Consider the following 24,075-nt stretch of genomic DNA (forward strand, 5'->3'; position numbering starts at 1 on the left):
GTTTTATTTGGAGCTATTTTGAATAGTGGACTAGGAGCAGGCTGATTGATTTCATAGCAGGAGCAAACCCCCTTTCATCTCCATAGTAGACCAACCCAAAGAGATGAGAGCTACATGGGTGTTCATCAGTGTGTCATGGAGATTATGTCTGTCTTGTGTCCTTTCTCAGCAAGGTGGGGATGTCACCAGCTCTACTCAAGAAACACCCTAATTTCTTTCTATTTCTAGGGGGTTTATTGTCAAGACATTCCACTTAGTGAACAAGAACTAGAGTGTCAGACCTCATAAAGTAGGAATCCAAGGCTCATATATCAAGAGTGTTGTGTAAGGGTGGGAATATTGTATTCGTTCATATTATATATCATTATAATACAATATTATAAAATATATACTATTAGTATTATATTAGTATGTGTTAATATATAATATATTCACTAATATATAATATATTCATTACTATTAGTATTGATTTTTTCGCCATGTACGTTGCTTAGTCTTATCTTTGATTAGATGAGATTGATAACTCAAACAATCAAATCATAAATTGGGTGAAGCAGAGTAGATTTGAGTATCACTTTGTTCGAAGCATGTAGATTGCCTAGAGAATAAATATGCAGGCTAAAAAATAATGTGCTAGATTTTTGGGCATTAGGGTTATGTGTGTAAGTTATTGTTAAATCAAGAAATTAAGCCTTCACTGATACCTCCTCCCTCAACCAAATACCATGGAATTCTTTACCATGAATGACAAAAACCTTATACTTGGTCCAGATAGACAACTAGAATTTTATTGAATTTATCAAGTTTATTTATCTCCATTTCTCCCTGGTACCAGGGATTGAACTCAGGACTTCCAGAGTGTGCTCTACCACTGAGAGACATCTCCAGATTCCCAAGTAGCAAGGATGACAGGCATGTGCCACCATGCTGTTTCTTCCCTTTTCCCCTTGCTTCTTTATGTGGGCCATCAGGGTTCCCCCCACCCCCAATTTGGACTCTGGTTTGACTATTTTTTAAAAAGTTTTATTGAATTATTCTACAGAGTCCAGCATTGAGTACAGGGAGTTCACATACACACTAGGTAGCCACAATAAATTAAGTTTCAAGAGAACAATATATACACATTCTATTCCAAGAGTGGGGACACAGAGTAGAGTGAGGGTGGGGTGGCTAGCTCTGATCAGTGTCATTCTCCGCCATTGTTCCCCATCTACCCATCCCCTCAATTTACCTAGTTCCATATGTACATCAACTATTTTGACTGTATTTACCCACCCTTTCTCTCTTCATTCACCTGTCTTCCCCTCCTCCACAACATGTTTCAGCTTCTTGGTATTCATTTTGTTAAACTGAAAGTTCTTCAAAGGAGTCTAGTTTGAATATTCTTAGGGTCCTCAGAATTGTGAATAATATTTAATTTGAATTTTTTTCAAATAAGTTTGTGTGTGTGTGTGTGTTTGTGTGTGTGTGTGTGTGTGTGTGTGTGTGTGTACCAGTGCCAGTATTGGGGCTTGAATTCAGGACTGTGTGCTCTTGTGTCCTCACTTGGTCTTTTTGCTCCAGGCTGGTGCTCTACCGCTTGAGCCTCTATCACTTGAGTTCCACTTCTGGCTTTTTGCTGGTTAATTGGAGATAAGAGTCTCATGGATTTTCCTGCTAGGCTGGGTTTGACCTGTGCCCTTAGATTTCAGCCTCTTGAACAGCTGGGATTATAGGTGTGAGCCATTGGTGCTTAGCAATAATTAATTCAATTTATATTTTTTGTATGTTTTTAATTGTAAAAATGCTGTACAGAGGGGTTACAGTTACATGAGCAAGGTAATGAGTACATTTTACATTTCCTATTGAGCATTGTTGCCTCCTCCTTTGTTTTCCTTCTACCATCCCTTCCCTCCCACCTCCACAACTACACCCTCCCCCGCATCCCTACCGAAGTTGTAAAGTTCATTTTCAACATAGTGTTTTGTACATTTCATTGTTACAATGGGTCAACCTGTATCCTGCATCCTTATTTAAGGATTAAGGATTTTGTTTTTTCCCTTCTCCTCTCTGAATTAGAGAAGTGTATATAAAAGATGCAGGGCACCCGACATCACATACAGTGAAAACAGGGGTTATGCCGTGGGGGAGGAGCATACAAAGCAACAAAAAAATCACATGGTACCTTATAAATATGTTAGAAACAATAGCAAGAAAGAAAAAAGATTCAATTTATAATTTTGTGTACTGCTACTGGAGCTTGCTACTGGGCATCAAGAGGTGAGCCTCAGAGCTCCACAGATAGGACTACACCCCACAGAGCAGGGCACTGAGAGGGGGCGTGCCGCCGGAGGGGCGTGCTTTGCCGCCGAAAGGGGCGGGATGTGCCACCGAAAAGGGTGGGGCGTTGAGCCCCACATGGTGAGCTGCCTATTGGGATTGGAGAGGGGGCAGCTTGGGGGAGGAGCACGAATGGCGGTTTGAAACCATTGGGGCGCAGCCTATCTGGGTATATAAAGGCTGCGTGCTCCAAGGCCTGAGGAGAGGTTAGGGAGAATTTAGGGGGAAAAGTTAGTCTGGAAGGAGGAGACCAGGAGTCCTGAGGAGAGTAGGGGAAAAACCATGAGTCCTGAGGGATGAAGGGAGAGGGACAAGGAGACTAATAGGAGTGGAGGGAGAGACAGCAGGAGGGAAAAAGCCTGCCTGAGCAGAGCAGGGCAGGGCAGCCTGTAATGGGCAGGCCAGCCCTTGAGAGGCCATTGGTGGGGGGGGCATTTGGGACCTCCTCCAAAGGCCATTTGGGGCCTTCTTGAGAGGTCATTTGGGGCCTCTCAAGGAAGCCATTTGGGACCTCCCAGAACAGAGCAGGACAGGCCTGTGGAGAGGAGGAGAAAGGGAAGAAAAGGAAAAGCCTTCCCCTTTGGAAGTTTGGAGCTTTGGAGGTCTGAGGTTTGGAGGTTTGCAGACTGACTAATTTGGAGGTTTGCAGACCAATTAATAAAGGTGAGGGGGGTCGGGGCTGCCTATTGGAGGCTTGGAGGTTTGGTAGTTGAGGCTGCTCTTAGTTATGGGTATTTAGCCCAGGACAAGGTAGTCTCAGGACCCCTTTCTGGTGTAAATAGTGTAAATAAACTTTTTTGTCCACTTTTGACTATGCCTTGGTGGATTGATTGTCTTGCTCTCTGGAGGTCATAAGTCTAGCACTTTACCACTTTGAGCCATAGTGCTAATTCTGGTTTTCTGGTGGTTAATTGGAGATAAGAGTACCATGGAGTTTCCTGTTCAGGCTGGCTTTGAACTGCTATCCTGAGATCTCAGCCTCCTGTGTAGCTAGGATTACAGGAGTGAGCCACCAGCACCCTGCATCATGATTATTGACATGACCTGGCCATATATGTAAGCCAAATATTGAAGATATTGTAATGTTAGGGAACATAATGTAACATAAGATCTCTACTCTACTGATACCTTTGCCAGTCTTCTCTCATCATTGGTAAATGTATATGTATAAGTGCCCATACTCTTAATGCTTATAATTCATATAGCTTAAACACAAGCCTTGGTCTTCATGGGAACATTTGAATTCATCTCACAAAAGCATTCTAATGCCTTCATGGTAAGCAGGGGTTGAAAGTTCTTCGTTAACATTAAAGCTTCTTGTGACTCCCAGACATTGGTTCTAGATGTGGACTATCCATGAAAATCCTTTTTACCTAGGTCCTCAGGAAGCTGAGCTCTGAGGATCTCAATTTGAAGCCAACTGCAGTAAGGAGAGGCTATGAGACTCTGATGGCTCATACCTATAGTTCTAATGATTCAGGAGGTTGAGATTTGAACATCCAGAATCAAAGTCAACCTTAACAGACAAATGTGAGAAACTCTTATCTCCAATTAACCACCAAAAAGCTGGAGCTGTGACTCAAGTGTAGAGTGTTAGCCTTGAGCGGAACAAAAAAATCAGAAACAGAGCCTACGCCCCAAGTTCAAGCCACAGTACTGGGGGAAAATATATCAATATCAAATTGTTAAAAAAATACCTTTTTGGCCCAGGGTATGTTCCCTGCAAAATGATTGAATATGACTCATATTGCACTGTACTGTCAGTGTGGATACTTGCATTTGCCCTTTGTTGTTTCTTCATGTTTACACCCCCAGGTTGCCAATCATATCCCATTTCCTGTCTCAAGCACAAAACTCACCTGGTTGTTGAGTCTATGATAAGGTATTTTATTTTTAACTTTATATTACAGAAGAATTATTTAGGTGCATCTTGTCTGAGGGAGATTCTTGCTTATCCTCTGAAATCTTCACTTCTGTGACCTCATTGTGAGTGGTCCTCATCTCTTGTCATTTGTATCCGGTGGTGTATATTTCACAGACTCACTTGCAAGATTAAATGGCTTAATATGCATAAAGCACTTTAGTCAGGGTTGGCTGAGTGCCTTATGGATTTCAGTATCGTCATTGTTTGCATTTTAGATTGTGTGTTTGAGAACTACTCTCCCACCTTCTTGGTACATACCACTTGCATTAAAAATAGACTTTGCATTATATTACTAGAGATTAAGAGGTAACAATGGGTGTGGTGGTACACACCTGTAATAGCAGATATGAGAGGTAGAGGCAGAAGAATCATGAGTTAGAGGCAAAGGTATGAGACATTATCTCACAAACAAAAGCAAAAGGATTGGGTGTGTGTAAAGCCCTGGGTTCAGTCTCCAGTATACAAAAAATTAAAAATAAGAAAAAATAGAAGATAATATGTTAGTTGGTTAGTAGGAGAATTGTATCAAGGAGCAAACTAGAATCACCACCACCACCATCATCATCATCGTCATCATTATTGCCAGTATTGGGGCTTCCACTCAGGACCATTTGTTCTTGCTCTGTCCTAGTTTGTCATCACAGCTGGCCTTTACCACTTGAGCCACACCTCAACTTTCTCCTTTTTGCTGGTTAATTGGAGATAAGAGTCTCTTTGAGTTTGTCTGCCTGGGCTGGCATTGAATAGTGATTCTCAGATCTCAACCTCCTGAATAGCTAGGATTATAGGGGTGAGATACAACACCTTGCTAACATTTTATTTTGGCAGTAATCTGAGTCTGAAGATTATTTCTAGTATTTGCCTGAGGTTATCAGGGATAGCTTTAAATTATTAAGCACATAATAAAAATTGCAGGGAAAATTGTCTTTTGTTTTGTTTTGTTTTGAGTTGCAAGGAGAGCTAGGTGCTGGTGGTTTATGCCTGTAATCTTAGCTACTTAGGAGACTGAGATCTTAAGATCTCAGTTCAAAACCAGCCTGGACAAAAAAGTCGGCAAGACTTTTATTTCCAGTTGAACAGAAAAAAAGCCAAAAGTTGGCCCAAGTGGTAGAGTGCTAGCTCTAGGTCAGAGACAACACCCAGGCCCCAAGTTCAAGCCACAGAACCAGTGTGCACATATGCGTGCACACGAGTGAGCATGTGCACACAAACACACAAATTGCAAGGAGAGGGAGAATAACATAGGGCTGGTGTAGAGCTTTTATATAGCATGTGAGAGACCATGATTGCTATCCCTAGCACTGCAAAAACAAATGAATGGGGATATAAAACATGATATATATCTTGGGTCAGCTGGTATTGTTATTATCTCTGGAGATTTTTTTTTGTTCCATGACCCCACTCTTTGATGGCAGAGATGACTGTTTCAAGTGCTTCAGCATTTCTCAGACTTTCCAAAGGTGGTGGAACTTAGCATTGTACATCCTGTCTGTTTCTGTGTCTTGGACCTTTCCCTTCTGGATAATGAAGTCTGCCTCTATTTACATCCTCCCAGGCACAGAGCACAGTTCCGGACAATTTAAAGAGTAAACCTTTTGCAGAAAGACTTTGATTGTACAGGCAAAGGTTAGAAATGTAAAAAAAATAGGAATTTGGCTTAGCTTATTCTACGACTTTCTTAATTGCTCATTGAACACAGTAGAGAGTCTCTCCATGGTGTTGTGCAGTAACTTAAGGTCAGAAATTGATGTGTTGTGTGTTTTTTGATGTTAGGCTTTTATGTACAAACTACTGATCAGGGATGCTTAGTCTAATGCTTTTAATGCCATTTCTTCACCCTGGACTGATTGATATCTGCTCTCGGATGCAGGTTCATTGGGGATTTAATGCAGCAGTTGGCAACCTGAAGCCATTTATATCAGTTGAGGTTTAAAATCTGTTCATTCAACAAATTTATTTTTAGTATCTAGTGTGTACCTGCCACTGATGGATATTGGCAGTTAGAGGTGGAGAACTAGGCCTGGCTGAATCTGGATGCTTCTGACCTTCTTGTTGTCCTTTAGATTTGAGGTCTGGTTGATGGAGGAGGATGATATAGACAGCATTCATGTTGGATCCTCCATTTTCGGGGCTAAGCTCCTAATGCCCTTTTCAGCCATTCTGCTCTTTGGCCCATGTCCATCAGACTCTTTAAAGTAGAGGTAGTTACAGGAGAGAAAGATTCAGAGCAGCCTTCAGTGTGTTTTGCCTGAACCACATGGGTTGCACTATATCTCACAGAGATGCCTGTTACCAGGTTCATGCCTATAATCCTAGCTACTCAAGAGGCCGAAATCTAAGGATCAATGTACAAAGATAGCCCTGGCAGGAAAGTCCATGAAACTCTTATCTTTAATAAACTTCTCCAAAGCCAGAAGTGGTTCAAGTGGTAGAGGGCCAGCCATGAGTGAAAAAGCTCTGGGACAGTACACAGGCTCTGATTTCAATCCTCAGGACTGGCAAGTTCACACACACACACACACACACATACACCCATACACACCCGAATACAAAGATACAATTTGCCTAAGTTTTCAGAGCTTGTAGAAAACCAAAAGCAAGGCAGCATTCAAGAAGGGCAGTCAACCTAGGTGCAAACCAGAAGAGGTTGCAAGCCTGGTAAAAACTTATTGATGAAACACTCCTCACTGCTGGAATCAATCTACAACAATTACTATACTGTAATTACTATTTAGCATTAAAGATTATAGATACATTTTCATGTAAAGCAAATTTACTTTTCATGTATACTTTAATTTTACTACAGTGGTTGTAATAAAGCTTTAGTTTTATGTGTGTGTGTGTGTGTTGGGGCTTAAATACAGTGCTCCATGCTTGTTAGACAAGTATTCTACTATTTGAGCTATATTTCTAGCCTAATTTAGTTGTTTAGTATTTGCTAATGATAATAAGTGACCATGTAACTTATTCTGGCATTTGCTATAGTTATACATTTAATTTAATTTAATTTAATTTATTTTTTCTGCTTTTTTATTGTGAAAATACTATACTACATTTTATTTTAGAGTATATGCCTTCTACTTATTATAAAAATACTTTTCTGAAAACAGTGAACCATGTTATACTCGAAGCAGCCTTGGACATGCCATGTTCACCTATGTCTTGATTGTATCTTGTGCTTGATTTAATCTCTCCTTTTGTTCATTATGGCTCTAGGGAGCAAGAGGCTTGCCAGACCCTGGTGGTTCATGTCTATAATCCTAGCTACTCAGGAAGCTGAGATTTGAGAATCATTGTTTGAAGCCAGCCTACGCAGGAAAGTCTGTGAGACTCATCTCCAGTTAACCACCAAAAGGCCAGAAGCAGAGTTGTGACTCAAGTAGTACAACACCAGATTTGATAAAAATGACAAAAGACAGTGTTCAGGCTCTGAGTTCAAGTCCTAGTACTAGCCTACACACACACACAAACACACACACAGAAGCTACAGTACACATAATGTTCTATACATGGGTACCATATTGCTAAAGCTGTGCCATCTAGGTTGTATGTGTATACTGGATGATATTCATACAAAAGCAGCCTTGCTTAAAGACATAGTCAAACATCTGTGTCCCTGTTATTAATCAATAAACAAATGTGTATTGGTCCATTTGGAGTTTGTGATAGAGACAGGGCTGGGTAGATTTGAAGACAATTTTATGGAAATATTTGTGGCAGTCTGAGCCATGAGTGGAAATGATGGTTCAATGTGTAAAGACTAGGGGCAGATCCTCAGAGATTAGCCCTATTTAAGTATAGAAAAGGAACCAGGAGAGGAGGGTACTAGAAGTGACAGATGGCCCTAGAGGAAGAAAGTGTAAATGTTAGCAGAGGTAGACAGAATTTCTTCAGATTGGCAGTTAGGGCACAGAGAAATTTCAGTTAGAGGGAGTGTTAGAAACACAAAACCCTCTGGTGTCAGAAAATGAATAAACACACAACATATACAGGAGATTTCATCAAGACACTTTACCTCTGCACAGGCCGGTGCTCTGCCTCTCTCCCCAGAGCTAGGCACTGCTCTGTTTTTATTCGAACCCAAGGGGTAATGTTGTCCCTTCTCCTTGTTGATAAGGAGGCAGGTTCCCATCATAGTTACAATTGGTTTCTAGAGTGATGGGGTATACAAGGAAGCTAGAAACACTTTAACCATCAGTAAAAAGTTCCCACTTAACGGGGGTCTGTCTCATTACAGCAGACTGGGAACAGGGTGGCTGATGTTCATAGTTGGAGGAAGTTGATGAGGTCAGTGGAAAGTTCCCACTCAAGGAGGGGAGGTCTGTTCTTTAATTCCATTGAGAAAGATTCACAACCCTGACATGACCAGCTGGTCACCAGCAATGCAGTTGAGTTAACAGTTTGAAACCAAGAAGCAAATCATTCCAGGAAATACTAGTAGAATGGTGACTTGTTATCAAATGGAGACATTTTAGTCTGACAGAAAAGATAGCTTTTAATCATGGGAGTGTGGGACATGTGGGATGCCAGGCAGCAGAGAGTTGCAAGGTAATGGTTGATGGGTAGAGGCAGGGTAGAACTGTCCTCTTGAATGAAGTTGATAGTGAAGGGAGATGAAAAAAGTCTGGTGGTTGATTTGGAAGTGACTTGTTGTGAAAAAGAGTCCCCAGTGATGTTTATAGGCAAAAGAGAGATGGACAGGTGAAAGATGCTGGATTCAGGGCAATAGGAAATGCTCAGGTGCAGTTTCTAGATTTGGGCATCAAGGTGAGAGACTTCTTTCTAAGACAGGATGGAAAGAATAGAGGGTAGTGAGGGCTGGCAGTCTGTATGTTGGCAGTTTGGGATATATCAAGTCCAGCTCAAAGCTCCACGAAAGGAGGAGGGAGTGGAGCTCTCAGGTGAAGGGTGGGGAGGGTGGGGAGAGTCAGGGGAGACTGAGGGATTGGAATAGTCAATGTGGAACTAGGGAAAGGGAGTTGTACAGGCCTGTGACAGAGAACCTGAGTGCTGGGGTAGTGGTAGGGGGACTCTGAGATTCATGCATCTAAGTGAATATTAAGGGACTAATTTAGTATTGTTTGTTTGAATAAAATATTTTAGTTTAACACTGATAATTAAAAGGAAATAAATACAAACAAAAAATCAGTCTGAATCTGCTGTATTGACTTAAAAGTTTATTTACTTAGTATCTTTAATGTGCAAAGAGTGTTTTCATTCAACATGTCAATTTGTGAGTACAATGATGTATTATTATTATTATTCTTTATTTTGTGTTGGTCTTGGGGAATGAACTAAGGGTCTGGGTGCTGTCTCTGAGCTTTTATGATCAAGGCCAACACTCTACCACTTGGGCTACAGCCCCACTTCTGGCTTTTGGTGGTTAATTGAAGATAAAAAGTCCAGGCTGGTTTTGAACCACAGTCCTCATATTTCAGCCTCCTGAGTAGCTAAGATTACAGGTGTGAACCACTAGTGCTTGGCTTACATTGACTTTTGTGTGTACTAGATGTAATAATCTTCACTGGGGTGGGGGTGGGGATAGGATGACTTTGACCTTTTCTGCCTCTGCAGAGGACTCTGATGCCAATATCAAAACATTCATAAATATTTTACTAGGTTCCTTGGGAAAACTGTACTGCAAAGGAAACGAAAGCATGTCTGACAGGGATGGATTTAAGGATTACATGATAGGAAAGGAGACTAGAGGGAACAATGATGTGATTTTGATTTGCCTTTTTTTTTTTTTTGGTAATGGTCCTGGGATTGAACTCAAGGCCTGGGTGCTATTCCTGAGTATTTTTTTGCTCAAGGTACTCTACATTTAAGTCACAGCTCGATTTATGGCTTTTTGGTGATTAATTGGAGATAAAAGTCTCATGAAGTTTCATACCCCGACTGACTTTGAATCTTGATCCACAGATTTCCTCCTGAGTAGTTAGGATTACAGACATCATCCACTGACACCTGGCTTGTTTTGGTTTTGAGTGGATGGGATCCATACTATCCAAGATGTAGAAGATATAGAAAAGCTTGCTTTTCTGTATCTATAATTCACAAGACCTTCAATGTATTTGAATGGAAACATTATTATTATTATTATTTTGTCAGTTGTGGGGCTTGTACTCTGGGCCTGGGCACTGTCCCTGAGCTCTTCAGCTGAAGGCTAGCACTCTACCACTTGAGCCACAGCACCACTTCCAGCTTTTTCTGGTTATGTGGTGCTGAGGAATCGAACCCAGGCCTCATGCTTGCAAGGCAAGCACTCTACCACTGAGCCACCTTCCCAGCCCCTTAACAATTATTTTTAAGGACCCTTTTGTATACATTGTTTTGGGATGACGTGTTTCAAATCCTTGTTCCTTGGATCCCGTTGGACATTATGATTATATCTTCTGTCATAGCAATGTCAAAAGCTCACATAGGCCTGGTGCTGGTGGCTCATGCCTCAGATCCTAGTTACTCAAGATGCTGAGATCTGAAGATTGTAGTGTAATGCCAGTCCATACAGGAAAATTCATTAAACTTTTTTCTCCAGTTACCCACCAAAAAGCTGGAATTAGAGCTGTGGCTCAAGTGGTAGAGCCCTAACCTTGAGTGGAAAAAGCTCAGGTACAGTGCTCAGGCCCCGAGTTCAAACCTCAGGACCAGCATATACACACAAAAAGCTCACACAGACACTCCCCTCCCCTTACTCTCCTAAATCGTTAGCCCATTTCCCCTAACCTTCTCTTTCAGGTCCTTGGAAATTCTGACACTCATTTATTTATTCATTTACATTACATTTATTTTTTTTTCTTTTCTGAACTTCCAAAGGTTATACAAGGGAGTTCCAAATTACCATGGTCCATCTAAGTGTCCAGTGCTTCCTGTTTATAGTTACTCCTTCTATGATTCTTCTCTATCCTGTCTATTCCCTTCTCCATGCACATTTTTCACTTCCAGGAAAAGAAAGTGAGAGAGAAAAAGGGGAACTGTTTGGTAGATAGGGATAAAGAAGCCATGGACCTACCATGGGGCCTTTCATAACCTTTCTTATTCCCATAGTGCCTTGGGCTCCTGCTCAAATATTTCTTCTTTCCATAAAACCCTGGGTGTCTGCTTAACCAATAAAAAGAGCCAGGGGGTGTGGCTTGCCATGAAGCAATCAGCAAAAAGCACAGGGGAGGAGCTATAGGGGGAGCATCTTAGTATAAATCCACCCTCTAGAGGACTCCATTGGACTCCTCTTTAGACCTCTGGAGATGGAGTTTCTCTACTTTCTTCCATGGCTTTCCTTTCACTTTCAAATAATCTTACTCTGTTTACCTTAAACACCTTCCTGCTTTTTAATTCTTTAATGGTTAGAAGAAAGGAATCTGCTCCTAGATGGGGCATCAAAAGGTCTGATACTCAGGTTGAGTTACTATATTATGTGAGGGGAAAGGGTACCTATGGCTACTGTTTGCATCACTTCTGAAGTCCTTGCTCTGGTCAGTAGACCAGCTGAAGCTACTATCTCAATCTACGGGCTTTTCTGTGTATTCTCAGAATTTTGAATATGTGGAGATTGGTCTTTTTCCCCTCCCTCCCTCCCTCCCTCCCTTCCTTTCTTCCTTCCTTCCTTCCTTCTCTTTCTCTTTCTCTCTCTCCTTCCCTCTTTTCACTCTTTTTCTTTCTCTCTCTTTCTGTTTCTCTCTTCTTTTTATTTCTCTCTCTTTCCTTTCTTTCTTGTATGTATGTGTGCTGGTCCTGGGCCTGTGTGTTGTCCCTAAGAATTTTTGCTCAAGGCTATCACTCTGCCATTTGAGCCATAGCTCCACTTCTGGCTTTTTGGAGGTAAATTGGAGACAGGAGTCTCACAGATTTTTTGCTAGGGTTGTCTTTGAACTGTGAAAATCAGATCTCAGCCTCCTGTCTAGCTGACTAGTCACTGGCACATGGTTCATTAAGGAAATTAATATTCTGGTTCATCTCCTTATGACTGTAGGGTAAAATCTTTCACTTTCCCCAGAGTAGTGTGTATCCTGGTTTTAAAATAATTGGATCATGAGAGTATGATATCCCTTATCTTGCCTCTTGCTCTCAAGTTTGCAGATGATAGAACTCTTATTAGGTTGGATATTCAGGATTTCTTTTTAAGGGAAGTGCGCAACAACTATTTCCTCATTATTACTAATAGATATTAGCATCTATCCCCTTCATGTCTCTCTCAATCTCTCTGACTCAATCTCCCTCTCTCTCTGCATATTAACATATACTTTTTCCTTTTTCATCCAATTTCCCCCCCAAATAATATAAATATTCTTAACTTATTTTCCTTATATAAGAATTGTTTCCTTCAGTTTTTGTTAAAACTGTAATGTCCAGTATGTCATAAAGTTGGAATTATAAAATCATGTTTGTCAAATGGTGTATGTACCTTAGAAATATGTCCACACATACAATTTTACATTAAATTCAGGCTTCTTAAAATACAACCTGGACATAAATGCCTTCACTTCTTATTAAATTCGTTTAAAAATTACCTTAATTTAGTTATACTTATTCTTCCTGAGGAAGCTCTGTTGTTTCTTAGGGATAGCTTGTCATAAAGATGTTTTAGATCAGCCCTATAGTCCGTCCTTCCTGAACCCAAGATGATTGTAAAGTGACTGCAGAGAGAATGGCTTTAGAGCAAAAAAGTAGAAATTGGAGGCAGAGGTGCCAAACTTTTCTTCTATTTTTAGGCAATTCATAGGCCCAAGTAAGTCATTGGTGCCTTTCAGCAAGAGCAGCTTTTAAGCACCTCTTACATTCTGAATGCAGGAACAGAGGCACTGGAAGGACAAGTGGCTCCTGTAAGCAGGAGCTGGGATTAGAAACAGCATTTACCTCTCCCTTACCAGGTCTTTCTCTCTCTTATTAGCCTGTGCAAACTACATCGAAAAAATGCTTGATGACTGCTTAATATAATGGACAATTGTTTGGAGATTTGCTGAGACTCCGATTTATATTTATCCTAGACAATACATTGTGATGATGTCCAGAGCTGTTTCATTCTTATTGCTGAATGTCTGTTATTATCTAGTCCAGAGAGGCTCATTTTGAGGGAGCCCACATTATTCTTTTCTCCTGATTTTAGGCCATCCATTGTATGGATGCTATAAGTGTGTGTGTGTGTGTGTGTGTGTGTGTGTGTATGTGTGATTCCCAAACATACTCCATCCTTTCCTAACCAAAGCAAAATAAAAAACAGTCTCACTTCATTCTGGGCGGAAGACAGACACTTGCAGCTCATCTCTTATTTAGAAAGCCAGAAGGCCACATTTTGGACATTCTTTGTTTCAGAAAAAAATGTATTTTTTTTGTTTAGTGACAATACTCTAAAACAGAGCCCTCCTTGCTGTACCAATTGAGCTAGGCACCTGCAATTCAAAGGATGGCTGGGTGCCGGCCAGCAGGAGATGTTGGTGTGCAGAATGAGGAACTAATGATGGAGATAGATTATATAGGGGGACAGGGAGGAGGAGGTGTGGCCACAGTGGATGTAGAAGTGATGTAGAGCCAGGAAATCTCTCATGGTCTAAAGGAAGTATGACTGGGGTGGATGAGGAGGTGACCTCAGGAAAAGGCAATGACCTCAGAGCCTAGGGGCCCTCCACTGCCCCCAAGTGTGCCAATTATCTGGGTTGCAGGTGCTGGGCAGGGACTTCTACAGAGGGCCATGTGTACACAAGTTGTTCATTTTCAACATAGTGACATAGAATATTTTTATTGATAATTTGTGTATACATGTAGAAACTTCACCAGAAAATTAATGAAAATTAACTGAAACCTAGCCAGAAGACAGAATGAATTTATTTTTTCCCTAAAACTGATTATGAAATTATCATGGAAGAAGTTATTTAAGCAAATAGAATTTAAAATGTGGGAGACAATTTTTACAAAGTATCTGATTAAAAATATCATTTTCTGAGTATGGTGATGTAGTATTTTCAGCTTACACGAATGTATGTCATATTGTAATTTTGAAATTCTGTTTTATGTTCAACTTTTTTTGGTCGAATTTTCTTATAGTAAGACCCCCAAATTTCATGTGTATTATACACAGTTCCTTCCAGGCCCCACAAAATCTGAATATGACTCTGAGTATTTAAGTGATAATGAATTAAAGAGATGGAAATTAACTTTTTAGAATTTCTTGGGGGAATCATTGATTATACATTATGTCTTTACTTGAAATGGTTCCTGGTGGCTATATAAGACAAAGAAGAAGCATTCAGATTCTTTCTTCAATTTTGCTTTTTTGAGGACTTGTTACTAGTGATGGCTGAAGGACTGGAACTTACTTTGGCTATGGGAGTTGCTCTGGTGCTCTTGAACACTGCAGAAAGTGTCACTGTAGGGTCCTGCCAGCAGAGGGCACTGTGCTGTTGTTCAGGGTGTGCCAGGAGCTATCAGCTTGTAAGGCACCTAGAGGGGGTTAAAGAGAATTCGTATTTCTGTCTGCCGGTCGGTCTGTCTGTCTGTCTGTCTGTCGGTCTGTCTGTCTGTCTGTCTGTCTGTCTGCCTGCCTGCCTGCCTGTCTGTATGCTTGCATGTCTGTCTGTATCTCTCTCACATATACACATCACTCTGTGATAAAATGGATGGATGGGTGATCTGTGTAGTGATGAGTAGAGAAATACTTGTTAGAGGAGATGACCTTTTGGGCTATTGACTCAGAAAGGAAAGATGTGGGTTGTTGAGAAAAACAAAGAAAGACAAATTTTCTAGGACTTTGGCAGAGTTTGAGAAGGAGTTTGATAACTTATTAAAGGTTAGTATTTTTCATAATAAAATGATTTCCATTTAAAGAGGAATGATCTCCATTTCCCTCTGTGTGTGTGTATGTGTGTGTGTGTGTGTGTGTGTGAGAGAGAGAGAGAGAGACAGAGACAGAGAGAAAGGGAGAGAGTGTTAGTTATAGGTCAGAGACTCTTATGCTGAAAGGTGGATTGTTCATCTCAAAGGAAGATCCCTAGGGAATTTATCAGAATTGTGTATCCAGGGTGTGATACTAATGTTAGATGTATAATGTTAGGACAGATTAGAAGTCTCCTCTTACCCAATGTAGTCTCAGGTGTTGCTGGCCAGAGGAACTGGTTGTAGGGAGTAAAATCAGATAACAATGGTTACTAGACCTTTTTGTGGGAGCAGAACAAATTGAGGCCTTAACCTAATTTTATCTTCTAGTAAACAGCTGTCCAAAGAGAATCATGCCTATAATTAGCTAAAAGAACAGCTGTTTCTAGGTAGCTATATCTGGATGTGACTTACTTTTTATTTACAATATAAAACTATTCTTAAGATGACACATGTAGGTGGTTAAAAGTTCAAATAGTTGGAAGAGCTTAGCATGAGAATCGGGGATCTCCAGTCTTTTCTCTCCCATCTTGGTCTTCTTCTACCCAAGGCAGCTACTTTGAATGTTTTTTCCCCCAAAAACTTTTGAGTGGTCCGCTTTGGTTTTATTTTGTCTTCCCAGAACTAGTTTCTGTTATGGCTTATAGCAGTACATAATAACTCTGATATATGGTGTGTCCTGAGCCCTTAGCTTCTCTGTTTTAATGCATCTAATTTGTAGTGCATTTGGAATCCCCTAGATATCTTGCTAGAGTATATTTTAGTTAACAATAAGCATGGTGGCTCACACCTGTAATCTAGCTACTAAGGATACTGAGCTCTGAGTATCCCAGTCAGGCAGGAAAGTTCATGAGACCCTTATCTCTAATTAACCAGCAAAAATCTGGAAGTGGAGCTGTGGCTCAAGTGGTGGTACACCAGCCTTGCATGAAAAAACCACAGTGAGAGCATGAGGCCCTGAGGCCCTGAGCTCAAGCCTCAGTCCTGGGTGCATGTGGACACACACACACACAGAAAAAGAACAGACTGCTTTTCCGTCCGACATCTTGATGAAGCCACAGCGGTCTCTCCCGCTCTCCAGGCCTTGCGATGCCGCTCAAGGACGACAAGAAGAAGAAAGATGCTGGGAAGTCGGCCAAGAAAGACAAGGACCCAGTAAACAAGTCTGGGGGCAAGGCCAAGAAGAAGAAGTGGTCCAAAGGCAAAGTTAGGGATAAACTCAACAACCTCGTCCTGTTTGACAAAGCCACTTAGGACAAACTCTGTACGGAAGTTCCAAACTATAAACTCGTAACCCCTGCTGTGGTTTCTGAGAGGCTGAAGATTCGTGGCTCTCTGGCCAGGGCAGCCCTTCAGGAGCTGCTTAGTAAAGGACTTATCAAGTTAGTCTCAAAGCACAGAGCTCAAGCAATTTACACTAGAAATACTAAAGGTGGAGATGCCCCCGCTGCTGGTGAAGATGCATGAACAGATACAATCAGCTGTACATTTAGAAAAATAAAATTTTATTACACCAATGAAAAAAAAAGAAAAAGAACAGCCTCAAAGTAATGCTTTCGGAGAGTAAGCTAGCAACCATATAGGCTAGTTTATTTTACCCACTAGGTTCTCAGTTTTTGTCTTTGATTTATTTAGTTATTTATTGACTGCTGTGTGCTATGTGCAAGGATCATATACATTCTTTATGTTCCCATAATCTGATCTATGGATAGAGAAATACAAATAGTTACCTTCAGTATCCATGGCGGATTTGTTCTAGGACCTCTTGGATACTCAAATTTAGAAAGATGAGTTCCCTTATATGAAAATAGTGTAGGGCTGGGAAGGTGGCTCAGTAGAGCGCTTGCCTTGCATGCCTGAGGCCCTGGGTTCGATTCCTCAGTACCACATAAGCAAAAAGAAAAAAGCTGGAAGTGGCGCTGTGGCTCAAGTGGTAGAGTGCTAGCCTTGAGCTGAAGAGCTGAGGGACAGCACCCAGGCCCAGATTTCAGGCCCCATGACCGGATCCCCCCCAAAAAAATTAAAAAAAAAGAAAATAGTGTAGGATTTGCACAGAACCTGTGAACATTCTGTACACTTTAAATCATCTCTAGTTGGCTTATAATGCCTAATACATTGTAAATGCTATGGAGAGAATTGTTTTACTAATTGTTAGGAAATAATGAAAAGAAAACATTTATACACATATACATACATATGTATTTATGTATACATATGTGTATAAATGTTTTCTTTTATGTATATATATTTATGTATATATTGATATATATATGTATGTATTTATATAGATACATATGCATGTATTTATTTATTGCTAGTACTGAGGCTTGAGAATCAGGGCTTGGACTTTGCCCTTTAGCTTTTTCATGCAAGGTTGACCTTGTACGACTTGAGCTATATCTCTACTTTCAGCTTTTTGCTGCTTAGTTAGAGATAAGAGTCTCATGGACTTTTCCTGCCCAGGCTGGCTTTGAACTATAATCCTCAGATCTCAGTGTCCTGAGTAGTTAGGATATAGGCATGAGCCACTAGCAACAGGCTCATCAATTTATATATACATATCTATGTATGTATATATGTAAATATGCATACATGCATGCATGCATGTATGTATGCATGTATACTTATGTTGGTCCTGGAGCTTGAATTCAGAGTCTGGGCACTGTCTTTTGAGCTTCTTTTGCTCAAAGCTTGTGTTCTACCACAGTTCCACTTCCAGATTTTTGGTAATTTTTTTGAAATAAGAGTTCTATATATTTTCCTGCCTGGGCTGGCTTTGAATCACGATCTTAGCCTCCTGAGTAGCTGGGACTACAGGTGTGAGCCACTCTCAGCACTGCATATCCCATAGGACTTGTTATGTGTATATACATAGGTTGTAGTATGTGGGGGAGGGGACGGTGGTAAATATTCCTGCTTATACTATGTAAAAGCTGAACACATATATCAAATTTTTCATAGAGAGATGACATTGGAAGCTCCCTTAACAAGATGTGCACTTTAAAAAATACAGCTCTACTCCCCTACGACCCAGCAATCCCACTTCTGGGCTTTTACTCAAATGATCACAAACAAGGCCATACTAAAGCTACCAATACAACTATGTTTATTGCAGCATTATTCAGCATAGCTAAGATATGGAACCAACCCAGATGCCCCTTAGTAGACGAATGGATCAAGAAAATGTGTTATATAAATACAATGGAATTATAGGCTTCCATCAGAAAGAATGACACCACCTCATTTGTTAGGAAATGGAAAAAATCATATTAAGTGAAGTAAGCCAGATCCAAAGAAATATAGGGCCATGGTTTCCCTCATTTGCAATAATTAGTATATGTCTAGGATAATTTTATCTGATGTGCAGAAAAGCTCAAAAGCTATGTACATATGACCATATAAGATGATGCTAAGCAAAATGAACCCCAAGATATGGATACAAGAGGTCTTTATTGTTGTTGTTTTTAATGTACTATGTGATTTTTGTTTCCTTTGTATGTTCTTCCCCCTATGGTATATCCCCTGTTGTCACTGTACTTGATTTTGGTACCCTGCATCTTATATATACATTTATCTAATTTGGGGAGGGGAAGGAGAATAAAAAAATGCTGAAACAAGGGCACAGGATGACCCATTGCAACAATGATACTCACAAGACACTATATGGGAAGTGAAGTTTACAACTTTGGGCTGGAGGAGTGAAGGAGGTGGGGGAGGGAAGGGAGAGTGGGAGAACAACAAAGGAGGGGGTAACAATGCTTGACAAGAAATGTACTCATTATCTTACTCATGTAATTGTAACCCCTCTGCATAGAATCTTTACAATAAAATAAAATTAAAAAATTAAAAAATATAGCTCTATTAATGAGACTACAAAACAATTTTCCTTGTCCTGAATTTAAAACTTTATTTTAAACACCAGGCTCATACCTGTAATCCTAGCTACTCAGGAGATTCAGATCTGAAGATTGAGGTTTAAATCCAGCTGTGGCAGGAAAATACATGAGACTCATCTCTAATTAACTAGCAAAAAGCCAGACGTGGAGGTGTGGCTCAAGTGTTTGAGTGCCAGCCTTGGGCAAAAAGGCATAAGCATGAGGCCCTGAGTTCAAGCCCTAGAACCTTAGCAAAAAACCAAAACCAACCAAGAAAACAATTTGTCAAGTTTTAGAAACTTTGCTTTGCTATTGTTTTTTAGGGCTTACCTCTGTAACTCACCGTAGTATTTTTCTTTACACTGACAGTACGGCCAAGTACAGCGTGTTGACATTTCTACCTCGATTCTTGTATGAGCAGATTAGAAGAGCTGCTAATGCCTTCTTCCTCTTCATTGCCTTATTACAGGTAATGTCAAAAAGTTACTTAAAATTTGTCATCTCAATCATACAAAATGAGAGTTTCCTAATAGATTCCTAAATTGGAAAAGTGTTATAATATTTACATATTGTTTGCCCATCCCCATCAAATCTTTGCTAATGTGCAACCTATCTTAACAGAATGAATACCAGCAAGCTGAAACATGTTTTGTCTGGGTGGGGGGAGGGAGAGATTGTTGGGATATATGAATAGGGAGAGGCAGAGTGGCCAAGTGTAGTCATAATAGTCAATGTACATATGTGAAAATGGAACCAGTTAACTTGAAGGGGGGATGGGTGGAGTTGGGAGGAATGGAAGAATGATGAAAGGGGTGGCATTGATCAACATGCATCGAACCCATAAATTGACATCTTGACTTGAAACCCCTTTGTACAAGCCTACTTGATAATAATAATAAAGAAAAAAACAACCATTGCTGTGTGAACAAAACACGCTCTTTGTATAAAACAGATGTGTTTTGGTATTGCCTCAAGGAAAATTACAATTTCTAAAAGAGGTATGGAAACACTGGTTCTCAGGGGGTTGTATGTCTGAACCTTTTTCTATTCCAAACTCATGGCTGAAGTTTAGATAGGTTTAAAAACAAGGCAATCATTTTTGTGCAACAGAAATGGAAAATCATTGCAAACAAGTGAGTCCTGAGTGACAGACTTCCTCTTGTCTCTTCCAGCAAATTCCAGATGTGTCTCCCACAGGAAGATACACCACCCTGGTGCCATTGATTATTATCCTAACAATTGCAGGCATCAAAGAGATTGTAGAAGATTTTGTAAGTTTTTGCTTTTGGGTAATAAAATATATTTCATGGTATAGAACTTATTACATATATACATTTCTTTGGATAACATGCCTAAGACAGAAAATAGCTTCAGTAGCCTCTAGATGAGGGATGGTATTTTTTAAAGAAGGGAACTCAGAATATCTTGAATACAGTGATCTGAAGTAGTTCTAATTTTGTTTTCAATTGTTGGATCTCTGGAACCTTTCTCTTTGAGAGGTATTACTATTGTTTCTTAAATCCTTCTTTAAAGCTTGTTAATTTGGGTAGCAAATGTGCTGTCTAGGAAAATAGCATTGCCTTTGCTATCTCTAAAGTAATTTTATAGGAGTTTATCTCATATGCTGGGTGCTGGTGGCTCACTAGCTACTCAGGTGGCTGAGAGCTGGGTAGCATTGTTCAAAGCCAGCTAGGGCAGGGAAAGTCTGTGAGACTCTTATCTCCACTAAACTACTTTAAAAAAAAGCCCAAAGTGGGGCTGTGGCTAGCTGAGAGTAAGTATAGCACTCAGGCCCTGAGTTCAAGCTCAGGACTGGCATGCGAGCGCACGCGCACATGCACACACACACACACACACACACACACACTCGGATTTGTCGCTTGGCATTTCCCCTGGGGTATCTCCAAATTCACTGGCTAAAACAATGTCCCTATTTTGTCTCCTTTTCCCTTCCTTTCTCTCATTCTTTCTTTTTCTCTGGTCCCTTCTTCTTTGCTTGCCCATCTATACACACTAGCTTTCTCACACACAAATGGTGGATAAGTAGTAAATTAATGTAAACTGAAAATTAAAATTGATTGTGATTGCTTCATCATATCAAACCATCCTTTTAGTCTGTTTATAAATAAATGAGAAGTAAGGCATTTTATACTTTACAGTCATTGTTAATTATTAGAACTAAAACATAGATAAATGAAGAGAAGAAAGCAGTAAAGGGGAGAATGCAGTAAATAATTGTGCATATCCTACAAATTAAGGTTAGGAGGGATGGGTGAGAATGAATGTTGAAAGAGGTGACTGATCAAGGTGCATATATAAACTGCTTTGTTAAATGGCAGCTCCTTTGTACAACTATTTAAAGATAATAAAAATATAAGGAGCTAAAATATAATCACATCACCACGGTGGGTCTGTTTAAATGTTGTCAAAGATCGTAGATCATAAAGCATGAAGCTGGATTGTACAACATTAGCATTGTAGTTTCTTGGCCTCCAGGTTTTTTCTCTAGTCTTATTCTTTGTCATTTCAGTTATTCACTTGGAATTTTTGAATTTATGACTGTTTTTCTTTCTGTAACAGAAACGACATAAGGCAGACAATGCAGTTAATAAGAAGAAAACAATAGGTAAGATATCATTTTTTTCTACTCTTAAACTTTAAGATTAAGAACTGTATTTAAGGGATTCACAATAAGCAGTTAATGGTATGGATACAAATTAAGAAAATCACCTACAAGGGGCTGGGAAGGTGGCTCAGTGGTAGAGCTCATGCCTTGCATGCCAGAGGCCCTGGGTTCGATTCCTCAAAAGAAAAAAGCCGGAAGTGGCGCTGTGGCTCAAGTGGTAGAGCGCTAGCCTTGAGCTGAAGAGCTGAGGGACAGCACCCAGGCCCAGAGTTCAGGCCCCATGACCGGACCCAAAAAAACAAACAAAAAAGAAAATCACCTACAAAATACAAAAGAAATAATAACAAATAATAACAAACAACACTTAGTCTTGATAGTTTAAACAGGATCTGAATAGATCTAAATAGGATTTCAAATTTTAGAAAAAGTTGTAATTTTTAAGAATTGGACAGCTGGGGCTGGGAAGGTGGCTCAGTGGTAGAGCACTTGCCTTGCATGCATGAGGCCCTGGGTTCAATTCCTCAGCACCACATAAGCAAAAAGAAAAAAGCTGGAAGTGGTGCTGTGGGTCAAGTGGTAGAGCGTTAGCCTTGAGCTAAAGAGCTGAGGGACAGTGCCCAGGCCCAGAGTCAGAGTTCAGGCCCCATGACTGAAACCTCCCCGCCCCCCAAAAAAAGAATTGGACAGCGTGTGTGTGTGTGTGTGTGTGTGTGTGTGTATGTATGTGTGTGTGTGTGTGTATGTATGTGTGTATATGACTAGGACTTGAACTTAGGGCCTGGACGATGTCCCTGAGCTTTTTTGCTCAAGACTAGTACTCTACCACTTTAGCTGCAGCTCCACTCCTGGCTTTTTAGTGGTTAATTGGAAATAAGAATCTTACAGGCTTACCTTCCTGGGCTGGGTTTGAATTTTTATCTTCATGTCTTAGCATCCTAAGAAGGTAAGATTACAGGAGTGAGTCACCATCACTCAGCAAGAAATTAGATAGTTGTTATGTACCCAAAAGGTCCAAGTATTCAAACGTTCTTATTCTTGGGTTATTCTTCCCTGCCTCTCTTTTCCTATTTTTTTCATTGTTTTATGTCAGATCTATCTATCTATATGTCTGTCTGTCATTGTCTGTTTTGTTCTGGTACTGGGCCTAGAGTTTTTGCTTGGCTTTTTCTGCTCAAGGCTGGTGCTCTACCACTTGAGTCTCACTTCCATGTATACGTTTTTGCTGGCTAGTTGGAGATAAGAATATCATGGACTTTTCTGCCTGAGCTGGAATCAAACCTCAATCTTCAGATCTCAGCCTCCTGAGTAGGTAGGATTATAAGCATGAGCCACCTATGTTCAGCACATCAGATCTCTTGCTACAGTTGTTGCAGTTGTGTAACATCAGGCTTTTTTTCCTGTTCTGTATTGAGTAGAATCAAACTTTACTTACATGTACACAAAAACATTTGGGTGTGTACACTAGTGTATATATTGAAGAGGTAGATTGGAGTTCCATTTTTTGTGGATGGTGATTTTATACCTTTCTCTGTAAGGGTATAATATATTAGAGATAATAAATGCAAGTATATAAGGAATCATTTAGAGTTTTGGAAAACTTTATTTTAATTACCATCAGCACTAACTACTTCATTGTGTTTTATTATTCTTCTTTTACAGTGTTAAGAAATGGTATGTGGCACACCATTGTATGGAAAGAGGTAAAAACTATTTTTTAAACATGATATCAGAAAGCATTGTTTTAGAACTTACAATGAATCCCTGGTGCTGAGGATATTGTAGTGTTTTTTATTAAAGCTATTTCTATTTTATATGTGTCTTTTTATTAAAGCTCTCTCTATTTTATACATGTCTCTATTTTATATATGAATGTTTCCTCCTATCTGGTCTCTTTGAGAATATACCTAGGGTGGTAGTTCACATAGTGAACTTCATTTCTTCTAATGGGTAGTTTGAATTCTCAAAGTATTTTCTCTCTTCTAACCCAACATGAAACATTGTTTTTTTTTCTGGTCTTCTGTTTTTCTCTTCACCCAAATTCAAGTGTTAAAGTTGTAATTTGTAACTTTTGATATCCTCATTGCTATTTTTTTCATGCTCATATTTGTGATTCTAGTGCTCAGGAGGTTGATCTCCGAGGATTGTGATTCAAAGCCAGCCCAGGCAGGAAAGTCTGTGAGACACTTTATCTCCAGCCAACTTTCAAAAAAACTGCAAGAAGAGCTGTGGCTTAAGTGGTAGAGCATCAGCCTTGAGCACAAAAGCTCAGTGACAGCCCAAGCTTTGAGCTCAAGCCCCTAAACACACACACACACACACACACACACACACACACACACACTCTCTCTCTCTCTCTCTCTCTCTCTCTCTCCTATTTTGTCTCCTTTTCCCTTCCTTTCTCTCATTCTTTCTTTTTCTCTGGTCCCTTCTTCTTTGCTTGCCCATCTATACACACTAGCTTTCTC

General features: G+C 40.1%; 1 protein-coding gene and 1 pseudogene across 1 annotated transcript in view; both read left to right on the forward strand.

Moving 5' to 3' along the window:
* LOC106000803 (phospholipid-transporting ATPase IB) overlaps nucleotides 1–24,075 on the forward strand; it is a 407,841-nt gene that overhangs the window by 12,480 nt on the left and 371,286 nt on the right. Inside the window, exons 2-5 of the mRNA XM_013036039.1 lie at nucleotides 19,354–19,453; nucleotides 20,157–20,255; nucleotides 21,565–21,610; nucleotides 23,270–23,310. Of these exons, the coding sequence (XP_012891493.1) occupies nucleotides 19,354–19,453; nucleotides 20,157–20,255; nucleotides 21,565–21,610; nucleotides 23,270–23,310 (286 nt within the window). The remainder of the gene's footprint in view (nucleotides 1–19,353; nucleotides 19,454–20,156; nucleotides 20,256–21,564; nucleotides 21,611–23,269; nucleotides 23,311–24,075) is intronic.
* On the forward strand, nucleotides 16,144–16,643 carry LOC106000809 (annotated as a pseudogene).

Source organism: Dipodomys ordii, unplaced genomic scaffold (genome assembly GCF_000151885.1).
Source record: "Dipodomys ordii isolate 6190 unplaced genomic scaffold, Dord_2.0 Scaffold243, whole genome shotgun sequence".
Taxonomy (NCBI): domain Eukaryota; kingdom Metazoa; phylum Chordata; class Mammalia; order Rodentia; family Heteromyidae; genus Dipodomys; species Dipodomys ordii.